This window comes from Carassius gibelio, chromosome A7 (genome assembly GCF_023724105.1).
Source record: "Carassius gibelio isolate Cgi1373 ecotype wild population from Czech Republic chromosome A7, carGib1.2-hapl.c, whole genome shotgun sequence".
Lineage (NCBI taxonomy): Eukaryota > Metazoa > Chordata > Actinopteri > Cypriniformes > Cyprinidae > Carassius > Carassius gibelio.
In genome coordinates, this window is record NC_068377.1 from 25,615,653 (window position 1) to 25,631,724 (window position 16,072).

General features: G+C 36.3%; 1 protein-coding gene across 1 annotated transcript in view; it reads left to right on the forward strand.

Moving 5' to 3' along the window:
• The window catches only part of LOC128016951 (immunoglobulin superfamily DCC subclass member 3), a 74,282-nt gene that overhangs the window by 1,555 nt on the left and 56,655 nt on the right, over positions 1–16,072 (forward strand). Inside the window, exon 2 of the mRNA XM_052601921.1 lies at positions 9,930–10,235. Coding sequence (XP_052457881.1) covers positions 9,930–10,235 — 306 coding nt within the window. The remainder of the gene's footprint in view (positions 1–9,929; positions 10,236–16,072) is intronic.

Consider the following 16,072-nt stretch of genomic DNA (forward strand, 5'->3'; position numbering starts at 1 on the left):
TGGTGACAGAAGGAAAGATTGAGTTGGAATTGCATGGATTGGGTTGTTAAATTACTTATGTCTTTTTTTTCATCTCCCCAGGGGGGGTTTTGGAATATGTTTTTTCTTTTCTTTTCTGTTTTAGGTAGGCCAGTTTAAAGCAGAATGTGTGAATCAAATTTTACAGGTTACAGGTGTGTGCACACTCAGTGCTCTTTGCCATAATAATGCACATTGAGCAGAGAGTGCCCTCAGCTCTGTTGACGTATACCACTGTTGTCTTGAAAGCCTAATGTAATTCATACATCTATAATCTAAGAGCAGAAGCCATTTATTAAAAAGAATAGAAACTATATAATAACTACATAAACATCTTTAAAAAAAATCTCAGATTATTTTTCAGATCAGAAGATGTTGTAAAAGAGCTAATGTTTGAGGTTTAGTCTCTTCACATTTTTTCACCTGAGATTCAGAGCCAAACTGCAGGGGGGTAAAAATTACTTCAGAAAGATCATAGTATCATAATGTTATATTTAGACATCGGTAGCTCTGTTAGTAAAATCTGTTGACTTTAGCAATCTTTGTTACACATGTGCCAATGGTAACTGTTCAAAAATGGACAAAAAGCACCTTTTAAAAGTTTTTTTTTCTCCAATGTTTGCATGCCTGTAACTCAAGAAGTATTAAATATATGTTAATGCACTTTTAAATATTGGGTCTTAACTAACTTTCTTTTTGGCTTCTTTATTTTTAAAACCTTATATGATTCAGTTCTAGGTTCTAGAGATTTTAATATGGCTCCAGGAGTAAATTGTTAAATTGTACACATTTTCAGTCCGTCACTTTCCATAAAGATTTTTTTATTTTTGTCAAAACAAAAAGTGCCATAAATATTATTTTTCCAAAGCTTGCATGCCTATAACTCAAGAAGTATTTTTGATATTTGTAATATGATTTTATATTCTAGTTCTTGATGAGCGTTTCTTTTGAACTTTTCAAGGCCCATGTCATTCAGTCCCAGAAATATGGGGATCTAAATGCAGCTCCATATTTAGATGAATTGATTCTTGAATGGTTACCATTTACACCTACAGTATGTAACAAAGATTGCTAAAGTCAACAGATTTTATTAACAGAGCTACCGATCTCCGTGTAAAAATACTATTATTATGATGCCACATTTCTTTAGTCATTTTTACCCCCCTGTAATCTGGCTCTGAATCTCAGGTAAAATTTCAAGTTCGACCCCCCTCTATAAAGTAATGGATTACTCTGTAAATATGCACCTGTTGTATTTAATAATATGGCTTTCACCTGATACATTAAAAAAAAAATATATATTAGCAAAATCTAAAAATTGAGCCAGGGACCTCTGGTTGAGTTGACACGGAATGACCAAATTAATTTGTAAGTTTTTTGCTGTGAGGGGGCAACAGATGCATGCAACAGTATCAGCATAAATATTTCACTTTTGTGACTCTCTGGGTTGTGAGAGAATACAGTCAACAAATGAACGTTATTTCTTCGAGTGGACTTTTGCTGATATGTCAAAACTTTGGCCAATTGCCAATGCCCATACCAATATACTTCCTTTTGTTTGGAAACAACACCAAGTTTCTCCTTTGCATATATTATAAAAAAATATTTTTTAATTTTGGTTAGTTTTTAACAACTTATTGTTAAAATTAAATAGCCCTAAACAATAATTCATTTTATAATTAGATTACATTGAAATCTTAGAAAATAAATGTAAATCATCTATAAATCAATCACTGCATTTTTTTCAGATGCAGTGTAATCTTATTTTATTTGAAGATTTAACATTTGTAGGTGTTCTAAAGCAAAAGAGTTGCTGAAAATCTTTCAGAGCTCCTTGAATTTACGTTTTCATCATTTGAAGAAAATGGATTACACATTAATGAATGAATCTGTATACATAAAATTATTTACATTAATGATTGTGATTTTTTTTTTCAGGTAAGCTATAGCCTCTGACCTTGAAATCAAAACATACTTTTGATTTTATAACATCAGTAACTGCTTTATGTAATCAGAAACATGATCTTAATGTTATGTGTATTACCAGAGGGGCATTAGGACCCGGGGAGGATATTGTTGCTGGCTTGCTGCTGCTGAATGTGCCAGTGAACTCATCATTCTGCCGTGTTCTCAGATTAAATGTGGTGACCGTTCAGGTTAACGTTTGCTTCAACAATGACCACACTGTTGACATGATCTTTTCACTAGCACATCCTGAGCACATGAAAGCTATTTGTCTTTTTAGCAAGTCATATCGGCGTCATTTTTCATATCAAGCTGATATACTTAAAAGTTTGTGAACCCTTTAGAATTTTCTAATATTTGTATAAATATGACCCAAAATGTAATCTGATTTTCACACAAGTCCTGAAAGTTGACAGAGAGAACCCAGTCAAACAAATGAGGCAAAAATATACACTTTGTTTTTTTTAATTGAAAAAAATAATCCAGTGTTACAAATCTGTAAGTGGCAAAAGTGCAGCTAAATGTTTATTTGTAACTGCAGATCAGTCCTGCACAACGACTTGTAGGAATTTTAGCCCATTCCTCAGTACAGAACCACTTCAACTCTGTGATATTGGTCAGTTTCCTCCCTTGAACTGCTTGCTTCAGGTCCTTCCACAACATGTCAACTGGATATTACCCATCGTGAGAAATGCCTTTAGGTGCTTAAAAGTTGATTAGGTTTGTTTAGTTTCAGGACTTGATTCGGTGTTGAGTCATTTTTAATATAGGAAAAATATAGAAAATTCTAAAGGATTCACAAACTTTCAAGCAACACTTCATGCCTGATATATTTTATATAGAAAAATATAGATCTATATATACTGTAGAGCAAAAAATAAAATATAGAAATAAACGTCATTAAGTTTTTTTATACTCTCATTGTACACTGATTGAGTGATAAGAACTTCTATATCAAGCTGATCCAGTGTTAAAGCTGTGACTGTAAAAACAACCTGCTCCAGTTTCGGTGCAATGTTGATGACAGGTTTTAAGGTCAGAGTGACTTTTCCTTTCCCCCTCCTATGTGGCCTCAATCTAAGAGTTCTTTCTGTAAGTCTTGAACAAAAGAAAGGGGCTGAAAGCAGCCGTCACCCTGACAGCATGTTTCAGTGCTTTGTTACAGGAAGTCAAAACAAGACCTGCAGTGTGCAAAATGCTGTCACACCAAAAGCCTGGGAAGAAATGCAGAAACGAGGAGAGGAAAAGGGTTTGGTATTTGAATTGAGCAGGTGAGGCTGTACAGATGCCCTGTTTACTAACAGAAAGGTTCTGTAAAGAGATGGAGAGACAGAGGGTGTTGATAAGATGGAGGCACCGGGGCCCCCAGACATTGTTTAATTCACAGCTACTGTACAGATCATGCCAAACTTAATATTTAGAGTGAGAGGCGAATGTCTATTGAGAAGGGAATTATCCTTTGCTAATGAACCTGGGCTGTTCATGGTCTGTGCACAACTGGTGTGATATTTCAACAACTCAAGGTCACAGAGGACTTAAGAATTGACATTTAGTGTTAAATTATAATCACATTTATCCAGAGAAGGATGCTGAAATGTTTAAGACTTGATTGCCTCATTCACAGGAATAAGATCCATTCAATATTTGCTCTTCCTGGCCTTGGTCTAGATGCTTAAAAGTCAGTGGTAAAAAAACAAAAAAAAACAATTATGATTTCAAGAATTTCTGAATTCTACATGTTTGGGAGAAATCTCTTGATTTTTAGTTATTTTTATACTTGTTTTCTCTTGCTTTTAAATAATTTTAAGTCATATTGTGGCTTCCGTGTAAGTTTGTTGAAACAAGTGATAAATTAAGTTTTTCCTTTTCCAAATGTGTTGCTCTTTTTTTTGTATGCAAATTCTAATTGAACATGTGGAAATCAAAAATGGATTAAATTATGATCTGTTCAAGGCAAGCTGTCACGTGACTTGAAGATGTGGAATACAAGTCTATGGACTGTACTTTCTTGGTATTTTATGCCAATTAATTTTCCATTTTGGAGTTGGAATGCTGCAGGGAGGCGACAGGTACTTCATGTGTTGTGTGAAAAAGAACAGCTTGAACATTCTAAACTAAATAACAACTTTTGTGTTTCATAGAAAAAGAAAATTCATATGGGTTTCAGCCGAACAGAGGGTCTGTTGATGAAAATCCTGTCATCCTGCCGTGAACTATCCTTTTAATAGATTTCTTTCTTCCTCCCGGCTGATAAATGTAGACTTGAGAGGGGTGGAGAGAATAGTGATTGAGGCTGATGTGGTGTGGCATGTTGCTTTGAGTGTCAGTGGTAAACCCATGTGTGAGCATCACTCAAAGGCACTCTGTGTGCATCTTCCTGGCAGGCTGCTGGACTCCCGCTGAGCTAATCCTGAACTCCAGGGTACTCTAGCTGCGCTTAAACCCTAAACACTTCTCCAAAGAGGAGGGCTGCAATCAGCCTTTGTCATGACCGTGCGACTGCTCCTGTGTTTTTGCTCTTTTCCCCATCTTTCTTTCTTTTAATATTGTTAATTTCTTATTTTATCTTGTCACTTCTTCACCTTGCTTTTTCTTGTATCTGTTGTATTTTCCTTCTCTTTTGATTTTGAGCCTTATCTGAGTTCAAGGAGCCTCCTTTAAAAATCTCTAATCAATAACTGCATGGGCTTACTGCTGCTGATGTGGCCTCACTTTCTCTCTCGCTTAGCTTGAGTGAACATTTGAGCTTAACAGAAACATGAACATACAGGGATAAAATGGAGAGAGAGGTGCATGCACAAAAAAACTTTTTTATATGCTTTTGATAAGTCAGTATCTCAAAAATCTTTCAGATCACAAGATATTGTAAATAGCAAATGTTGAGGTGTAGTTTTTTATGCTCAGCAAGGCTGCATTTATAAAAAAACAAAAATCTGAATTCTGTAAAAATAGTAATATTGTGAAATATTTTTCCATTTTAATAAATGTTGAAATTAATATTGTCAAGTCATCTTTATTTGTATAGTGCTTTATACAATACTGATTGTGTCAAAGCAGCTTTACAGTGTCAAACAGGAAAATAGCTTGTCAATAATGCAAGACTATAACAAAGAGTCATTTTTCCAGATGAAGTCAATTGATTGATGATTCTGTGATGTCATCATCCAGTTCAGCTCTCTTCCAATGATGTCTGTGCAATCAGTCAGTCAAGCGTCCCCAAATAAGCAAGCCAAAGGCGACAGTGGGAAGGAACCAAAACTCCATCAGTGATAGAAAAGGAGAAAAAGTAAAAAAAAAACTTGGGAGACCATGTCCAAGATTTCTGTATTGCATAAAATATCCAAGTTTTGGCTTTGTTTTCCTGTTTTCATACTTTCTGAAGGTAATGATCGAAAAGTAGTTTGACCAGTAACATGCAGGCATTGTATATAATTGAGCCATGTCACATAGGAAGGTGGCGTCTACAGAGAACGGTCAAAGTGATTCAAATATGTCTACATATTAGGTGTGCTTGAAGCAGCACTGCGCAGACCAATTTTTTTAATTTAGTTTTTTAAACTTGTTAGTTTCAAGATAAAAAGTCAAAACAAGCACCATGACATCAGAGCACCCTACACTTGATATGATATGTACAGAAATTATTGTATTTTGGGGTATTCTAGTTGTAAGTTATACATAAGTCACATTGACATCAAAATTTAAAAACTAAACGTTTTGCTGTACAACCCTGGTGTTTTATCATCTAAGAAAACAGAAAATTTTAACACTAAAACAGCAAAGAATTTTTCAGTTGCTCTGGGGCCATGTATATGTGCTACAATAAGACCTTGTAAGAAGTCAAAGAAGAAAACTCTGTCCGTTAATAAAACGAGAATTGACAGAGGAGCATGATTCTTGCTTCACAAATGGAGCAGGAACAAAAGATAAAAGTACACCCTTGGATGTGACCTGAAAAGTGGAGCGAAACAGCAGTGAGATAAGAACAACATGGAGAGATGACTCAAGCCCCAAAGACCACTTTAGTGACATCTAATGAGAGCCTGCTTTTCTGTCTTTCTCTCCCTCTTCTTTTATTTGTCATGTGATCTGCAGGGACGGGTGAGTCAATGCATTCCATGGCTGTACATAAAGGGGGTGTATTTTGGGGCTGCAATTTGTGCAATGATGCTAGAGTTGGTCTTTATCTGCACCCTCATGCCCCCCGCCTGCCGAACTTCAGATGGATTCCTGAGCCGCAGGCAGAGGCAGCTACTGCTTAGCCCACCAGTGACTGAAACCTGATACCTTCAGTGCAGAGCACAAGAGAGTCTGCTAAGCTCTCCTTTTTATCACGTTAAGTCAGGGCATGCTGCTATTTATTCACTGGTGTGGGAGTCAGTGATTTTGCTGGAGGACATTGTTATTAAAAGGGTACATTTAGTGAGACTTGGTGTGATGTGTGAAGTGTTTTTTTTGTTTTTTTTTATTTAGTGTATTTCGTTAGGGCTGGGCTATATGGAGCAAAAAATATATCTCAAAATATTTTGCTATATCACGATATACGATATATATATCTCAATATCTTTACAGGAAAAATAACCCCCCAAAAACTACTACTACTACAAAAATAAAAATATGCCAAATATTACATTTAGGGCCCTATGAAATGTTTTATTTTTTCTTCACCATATGTTTTATTGTTACCTAATTCTGTGTTTTAGCATGTGTAATTATTTAAATGCATAAAAACAACTTAATTGTAATTAACAAACTCATAGGGCCCTACAATAGACATCTGCCTACTGTTCGTCCGACGCCTTAAAACCGAGGTATCTCCATATAATCGAGCCAGTTGTCCTTTTTTATACTAGTACTGCAGCCTCCGGGCTGGTTGCAGACGACGCCATGTTCAACGCGAGGGGAAGGGGGAACAAAATAAAGGAGGCGAGCACAGCACAGAGAAGACAAACAACCAAAGTGGCGGAACCAGAAATAAATGGAAACAATATATATATATATATATATATATATATATATATATATATATATATATATATATATATATATATATATATATAAACGATATATACGATATGTCAAAATCGATATCGTCTTTAAAAAATATCTCGATATATTTTAAATATAGAGATATCACCCACCCCTATATTTCGTAAATGCAGACTTCATAAAAAGATTTTAGAAATTTTCTTTAAATAGTGTATTCTTCTCTATTCTTTCCACTTTCTTTCCATTATGTCCTTCATGTCTCTTCAGTTGTCGTTTTTGTCTATACTGTACTTCCCCTGCCGAAAAAATTATTTTCCTTAATAAAATAAATATCTATATAGAAAAAATAATTTCTTAGCTTCTGCATGTTCTAGTGAGTGATATTCTAGTAGTAGCATATACTGTAGAGCTGCAAGATTATTACAAAATTCATAATTTCCCTTAAAATTGTAATTGCGATTATCAATTATGATTATCACAATTTACACTGAATGATGTTTACATCTTTGTTTGAAACAACTGCATGCCTTATTTTTATATGAAACTAAACAGGCTGAAAACACTTTAACTGAAATAATTTTAGTGCTTTTCTATAGTATTAAGCCTCAAATATCAACTATACATTGGATTGGTTTCTTTAAATTATAAAAAAGTAAAAATATGAATTGTAATATACTGTTATACTAAAACTAAAATTTAAATAATTAGAAAACCCCTTAAGATAACATGCAGAAAGAAAACAAAAAACACAACTTAAGCAGTAGCACGCAGAATAACATAAGTGGACTTTGAACTACTGTGTCATGATACCAGGTACCGGTGGTACTGAGTACCCAGTCAACCCGGTTCTTGACGCATACAGCGCTATGATTTCCGCGAAGCAGAAAATGCAAAAGGAATCTCAAAATCCAGTCATGAAAATGAAACTTACATTTTAACGTGGACAGTCATGGAATTTGTCAAAGTTAGCATAAATTAATCAAATCAAATCTCCATATGGACCAGTATCTGTGAATATTAAGCCGCAAAAGTTGGTTGAAGTATGAATCCTTTATGTTCTGCGCGTCTCTGTGTGAATGAATGAATGGCAGAGACCTGCGGGTTTGTTTACTACATAGACTGAAGTGCGTGACACTTGCAGTAATTTCAGCATCTGCCGCATCTGGTCTAGTGGTTTTAGAGTTTGACTCCTAACCCTAGGGTTGTGGGTTCGAGTCTCGGGCCGGCAATACCACGACTGAGGTGCCCTTGAGCAGGGCACCGAACTCCAACTGCTTCCCGGGCGCTGCAGCATAAATGACTGCCCACTGCTCTGGGTGTGTGTTCGCTGCTGAGTGTGTGTGTGTTAAATGCAGAGCACGAATTCTGAGTATGGGTACCCATAATTGGCTGAATGTCACGTCACTTTCACTTTCAATACAAAGGTACTGTATTCATGGTAACCCGTCAAAATAAGTTAATTTTCACATATATGCATTGTGCTAGAAATATTACTATTATTTAGTAGAATGGTGGTGAAGTTGGTCCACCATGGTCTTGCTGCAGAAGCTAGTTGCCTAGGTCACGTAAGCTAATTTACCAGCCAGAACAGAACATATGCTGGTGAGTAGCCGAGCAGGGGTTGAGTGTGGCTGAGCTCAGAAATAATTAACTTGCTTCAAAGGGTCAACAAAAGTGGTGGTGTTTATTTTGCTGTTGGTGTTGATATAACGAAAATGAATAATCCTAGTAGGTCTCATTTTCATTCTCTCATATTTACACTAAATAAAAAATTTCCACTGAGATGGACTGGACATCCATCCAGTGTTTCCCTGACTACGGCCTGAAACTTTAGGATAGGCTCCAGCATTCTGTGACCCCAAATATGAAAAGTGGTTTGGAAAATAATTGTAAGGATGGACAAATTTCCCAGATCTTTTCTAACAGTGCACACTTTACAAACAAACAAGCATACATATGTCAGTGATTAGCTTAAAGCAAAAATATATTTTAGACTGACGGCTGAAGGTCTGGAATCCATGGCAGCTTTCATTGGCCAAGGCCCGCCCCTTAAGGCTGATTGACCGACATGACAAACAACCAATAATAGTTCATTTTGGTTATATTCACGTTTCGGGGTGTGGCAATGTCGCCACAATAACAGACCAGTGTGTAAAACACTCGGACGGATTTTAAATATTCTATGCAACAAACTATTTTTTTCGCAGTTTTTTAGATTTAGATGATCCTGATATGTGCTCCTCATCACAATTGTAAACATGATGACTTTCTTCTTTTGTGAGGGGGTTTGGGTGCACAGCATCTTTGTTTCCTGACGGAACATTAAAGAACGCGTCACACACGTCTTATGGAAATCTTGTATAATTCAACCGATCTGATGATGACTACGAAACTCTTGAAGTGTTTCCAATTTTGTGTGCCATATGCATCAGACATTTTGCCAATGGTCTGTGGGCATGACGTCTGAGACTACCGGTGGCCTGGCAACCGATTCGGCCCGCTGCCCTGTTTTTTGTTTTGTTTTTGTTTTTTAATATATATATCACAAATTAATTATATTAAATCACTTTAATGTTTAAACTGACAAGACTTAAAATGGGTGAGAATAATAAACCTTCTTGAGGAAGCAGCACAGGACCATTCATTCAGATAGTGGATAATAGTTTTAAGGGGGGCTGAGACAACAGATAGGTTGGATAAAGCCCATTTTAATTATTTTATTTTGATTTATTTTTTATGTGATGGCCGTACTAAAAAAATAGGGTTGAGAATCTTCAGGGAAAGAATTCACCGAAATATTAAGCAGCGCAATACAGCATTTGATTCCTTTGGTTTAAGTTGCATTAAATTGTAAAACTCTGAGCAAAGTACTCTGAGTAAAGCCTTTAATTTTTATCATCTCTACAGTGCAGTTTTTAATCTTTGTGTATTTTTTGTGTTTGTATGTTTTTATCTACTAGGTATGGCGTGTGGGGGTGAGCTGTCATTCACCCTGGAGCCCAGTGACATTATTGCTGTTCAGGAACAACCTCTGATGCTGCACTGTCAGGTGGAGGGGATCCCGCCCATCACCATACAGTGGAGGCGCAACGGAGCTCTGATTGTACAGGACCAAAACTATGTCATGTTTGCAAATGGCTCGCTTCTGATTGGTCATTTCCAGAAGACCAAGTCTGACGGCTCGTCTGATGAGGGAGACTATGAGTGCATAGCCCAAAATTTCTTTGGGTTGGTCTTGAGCCGCAAAGCCAGAGTTCAGGCTGCTAGTAAGTAGCATTTCAGTTTGTTTTAATTTTGAGATAAAACCTTGCTAAATTCACACTCCACTTATCCCACCTGTTCATTTTTTCAAAGGCTTTTAACGGAAAATTGAATGGCTTTTACAGCTAATTATATTACATTACATTACATTATATATTTCTCTTTAATGTTTTATTAAACAGAACTTGCTTACATAACAACACTTAATATAATAATAATTGTAATAACATCATAATAAATAAACAAAAAACAAAAAAATTAACTTGCAGCTTTTTCTGTAAATCAAAAATTAGATGGTGATAACATTACCATCTTAAGACTTTCCATCAAGGAAAGCCCAAGGACAAAATGTTATTATATTACATGACAATGTATTATATTATGTTAGTATACATTTGTTGTGTTGGTGTAAAAATCATTTCAAGTACATTATTGTTGTCGTTGTTTCACCCTTGGATGAGTCTCCGCCTGAAATGGGCCACCCCAGTGAAAAATGTCTAGATGCGCCACTGTTAGATTGTCCTGAGAAGCTCAAGTGAGTTTGGTAGAAGCCTCTGCCAGCTCATTTGGAGCGCGCTTTGGGTCTTTCACTGAGCGCACCGTGTTCGAGCACGGCATGTTGTAGACTCAGGCTACATTAACTTTGGATGAACTGAACATGAGGGACACAGGGGGCTGGGACAGGCCATTTGATATATGGACAATGGGCTCCTTCTGTTTCTGAAGATAAATTGGCTTGTAGGATCCAGCCTGCCTTTTGTGCGCTGCTGTGGCGCTCCCGGTCGTGCTTGTGCTGTGATTTATATTACTAAATCGCTGGCTCTTCTATTGAACTTAACTGTTAAACCCGGCCATGCTGTGCACTTTTCTGCACCGCTTTTGTCGGAGTCACAATAATCTGGAGTGCTGTTGTTTGCCCACTTGCTGGTCGCAGGCACCAAGGCTAAATTTGCCTTTCTAGCTGTCCATACCCACCGTGGCCCCGTATGAATCGGGCCTTGTTTCTGTCCAGTGCTGAAACTTTGTTACAGTATTGTGCTTATGATTGGATTTTCATAAACTCAGCATGTGTTTATGGCAACTAAAGATGGCTTATTATCATTTGTCCGCTCTCATGCCGTCCAAAATGTGTTTGATCTTTTCATACAGATGCTGGCTAAATATAAAGGGCATAAGAAGAAAGAAAACAGAGAAGGGCCTTATGGAGAGTTCTTTATGTTCTCTTTAGCGGTTAGCAGGAGGTAGCTGAGTCTCGGTTGTGCTTGTAAATAGTAGCCAAGGGGAGAGCGGAGTTGGTCATTAAATGGATGTCAGACAAGTGTTCATTTGAAAGCACATGGCGGAGTTAATGTGAAACTTTGATTTTGTGATTAGTGTGAGGAATTCAGGGTCTCTTGCTGTTATTATATGGTGCTTCTTAGCAATAAGCTCTTAGCAATCAGGTCCTTTCCCATCAACTTCACACGATCAGGACTTTTAGTAACCTATTACCTTTCACTCATGAGAGATTTTTTTCTATGCTAAATAATTTTTTCACTACTTTGTTTTATCATAATATATATATATATATATATATATATATATATATATATATATATATATATATATATATATATATATATATATATATATATATATATATATATATAATTTATTTATTTATTTATGTATACCTTTATAAATATTTATATTTCTGTAAATAATAACATAAATAAAATATATAAAATAAACACATGCAGTATATAAATAATGTATATAATATAAAGTAAGTGAATATATGTCTCTATTTTTCTGCTTTTCTACCAAGTCAGTTTCATATATTTAGAGTTAATTTTTTATGTAAATGTATTTATAAGTATATTTTTATAATACATTTTATTATAACAGAAAGTAGCAGTGAATATATTTATTTATCTTCTATTTTATGATAACACAAAGTAGTACTGGATATTTTTCTTGGAGAAATACTTCCTGGATTTCTCCCAGGTCAGTTTCATATTTAATGTAAACATTTCTTTATCATTGGTTATGTTATATGAAATAATAATTTAGTAATGTTCAAAGCTTAGTAATTGCCAGCTTGTGAACAAAATGGACACATGAATCCATGGCATACATGGTCTGAATGAACAGTTTGTAGAGATGTTTAGTTCCGTGTGTAATGCAGTGTGGTCAGTGATGACATGCCTAATTTAATATCTTTTTATTGACCACATCACGTGTGCAATTGATTCTGCCTTCATAGAGCAAAACAGTGTCTGCAGACATGTAGCTCTGTGGCTGTATTGTTTAACACAGAGAGACATCTCTGCCCGCGGTCTTGTCACACACACACATGGGCGGCCCATGCTGTGCCATATCTGAACACAGCAGTCCATTTGTTGGCCTTGCAGTGAGGTGTGAGTGTGATGTGAAGATCGTTGACTTATGAGTGCACACACAAACGGTGAAGTGAGACTGACACACTGCTGTGTTGTGGTACATACTCTGGCTCCGCTCCCAGTGGGCCAGTGGTTACTGGCTGGCCTCTGAAGTTACACTGCCTCTGCCACGCCACAGGGAACAATCAGCTCGGCTCGTTGGACAGGGGAACCTTTAAACACACGCTCTCTGGGACGCTGATCAGTAAAGGTCAACTCATACTTTTTAGCACCTTTTTCGATTTCTCATCAGGGCCAGAAAGGAGTATATGTGATTTCTGCGTAAATTATGGGTGACCAATAATTTACCACAGATAGAGGATTTATCTTTTTTCTGCCCGAAACTGTTTATTTGAGCAGTTTGTGCTGGTGCCACAGAAATGTAACGCTCAACAAATGTGTAGAGTTGTGATGTAACGGAAGTAGATGAAGATCTTTTCTTCCACATTATGGTGAACATCTAAGTGAAATGAATTACCTAAAAAGTAAAAACTAAAAAAGGTTCATGCTTTGTTCAGTCCATTGGTTTTTGATTGAATGAAGACAGATATTAACATTAATTTGAGGTTAATTGTAAGAAAGTGCTGGAGTTTAAGTGGATTAAATGATTGGAGATGTCTGCCATCATAGAGGAAAAAAAACTCACTGGTAGTTTCACTGGAAGATCAACATTGAAAAATATGACTGGATGAATTGTTCACAATACGGTCAATACATGTAGAACATAGATGGGATGATTTAAATTTCCTGCTGATTTTCTTGTCACTTTGTTTCTGACCTGAACAATATAGTGTACAAATCATATACACAGCGTTCAGATTATTTTGAAAAATATGATGACTTTATCATGGTACATGGCCAAAAACCACTGTGTCATGTGCAAAAGAAAATTGTATTTTTTTTGTTTGTATTATTATTTTGTATATCATTCACAGACCCTGAGAAAGTATATCTTTAGAGTTAGGTAAGTGGTATATACCATATAACAGCACTCAATGCTGTCTGTTCATTCCTTTCATCTTCAAACCCCATTAATACAACTAGTGCTCTTAGCACAGCCTCCAGTAATAATAGTCTGGGTGCACAGCACACTTCCCGTTTGTCAGCTTGTGTGTAATGGAGGACTCAGCTTTGGTTCATATTGATCAGAGCTGTAGGATCACGACTGATATGAAGGTCACTGAGAGCTTGAGCATTGTCAGTGGGCTCCATCTTAATGAAGCATGTGACCACTCTTTGTGTCTTTGTACATTTTCTTTTTATTTTCTGACCTGTGAAAAATAAGTGATGTTACAGGTGAGAGGGAGTGTGTGTGCTTGGATTCAAAGGGAATGATGAGTGTCTACAGCATCAGGGTACCAGTGTTCAGGGCATGGCCTCTTTATCCATGAATCTTTAGAAGTGTACCGGAGAAAGAAAGAACAAGCTTAATGGCCAACTGGAGTCTCACTCTCCTATCTGCAGGGCAACTCTCACACAGCTGAAATGACGTTCTTCTCATTTTACATCAGTACATGTGCGTGAGCAGACTTCCCTCAGGTCTTCAACTACAATCAATTAAATGCTAATAGTTCCTACAGATGTCCTGCTGGAGATAGAGTTTGATCTTCAAATCATTACATGGGTTTTTTACAGACTGCCTTGGGTTTCGTATTATGACATGAGGCAAAATCCATAGTCTAATCTTACTTCTGTCATTTCCTTTTGTTGTTAAGTTGTTCTCAATCACTTTTAATCTTACTTGCTCTGTGTATGTGTGGTAGTTTGTACACATATAGCAGACTAATAAGCGCATAGGGTAATCCTATTTCAGTAGATCATGTTGAGACTCAGTACATCTTCAACACTTTTTGTGTTTTTGTTCTTTGTTTTAGATTGCGGTCAAGTGCGTGCGGTCATAAAAAATGGGAGGCACGTGGTAAGTCATCTCAGAGCCTCCGCGCACACTCTCTGATGACTATTTTTACGTCACGCGCACCATAGCGGACACTAGCGGACTCGCGGATGCAGAAAGTATAACGGAGGCTTAATGCATCAGTTCATTTGAACTTTACTCCAATTATATGAACTTACCTGTTTTGAATACTTTATATTTATCGTGTTTGTTTATGTCCAATATTAGTGTTAAACTGTTAACATTAATTGTAATAGATGTTATAACTTCTGTGCGCAGATGCGGGAAATTTGTCACAGGATGCACGATATGACCGTTGCGTCCGACAATATATGAACGAGCTGTTTTAAATACAGTATTTTTATATTTAACGTTAGTTTATTAGTATGTATGAAAGTAGATTTTCTCAATTATTGGTGATTCCATAGGCCAGTGGTTCCCAACCTTTTTCAACTCTCGGCCCACACAACCAAACAAATATATGTTGGCATGGCCCACTGCAAAAAAAATAACCCCGCTATTGTTTGGTTAATAACTTAGTACTCCGAAGTTAGATTGTTAACTGTCTTTATTGAATGAACTGGCAATCAACAGAAAATAACTGATGTTGTTCTGTAGCATATGCAGCAAAAATATAAGATATAAGATATAAGATAAATTGGCGGTTTATTCTCAAACCAATCAGCGAGCTCGAATAGTGGAAGAATAGTTACAGTTTAATATTTAATACTTAAACAATATAATATTTTTTTCTTATTTAATAATATATGTGACCAATCATGGAAAGTAGGGCACAAGTCGGTTCTGTCTTATATTATACAGTTTTATTGTGCCACTTTCATCGTCGCTCAGATCGTCTTCAGAATCAGTGAGCGCTTGTTTATAAGCATCCGGCTTGTCGAAGAAGTACTTCGAAGCATTTTCGGTGTAACGGCCACGGTTCAGCTTGTCTGCGTTCATCTCTGCGGCGTACATCACAACTTCAAAACTCATTAGCAACTCTAAAACGAACCAGATAGGGAGCTTTAATATTAATTGAAAATATACAGTATATACGGTGCTTGATTATTATGATTATTAGGGTAATCTACCAGAAGCGCAAGAAGACAATAGTGTGAGTTTAGCAGTGCGTCATGTATTCATTCAGATAATGGCTGTTATTTTCTTCTTAAGAAAAAAAAATTAAGATGTTCTTAAGAATTTATTTGAGAACTTAAGAATTTTTCAAGAATTGCACTTAAGAACATTCTTACGAACTTCGGGGAATTTATCTAAAGAAATTTCTTAATTTATTTCTTAAGAAGATTTTCGTGAATCCGGCCCCAGCCTCTAAACATCTTCATGTCTCCACTTAATTTTCACTTTATCAGATAAGATATACCGTATTTTCCGGACTATAAGTCGCAGTTTTTTTTTTAATAGTTTGGCTGGTCCTGCGACTTATAGTCAGGTGTGACTTATTTATCAACATTAATTTCACATGAACCAAGAGAAATGAACCGGAAGAAATGAACTAAGGGAAAACATG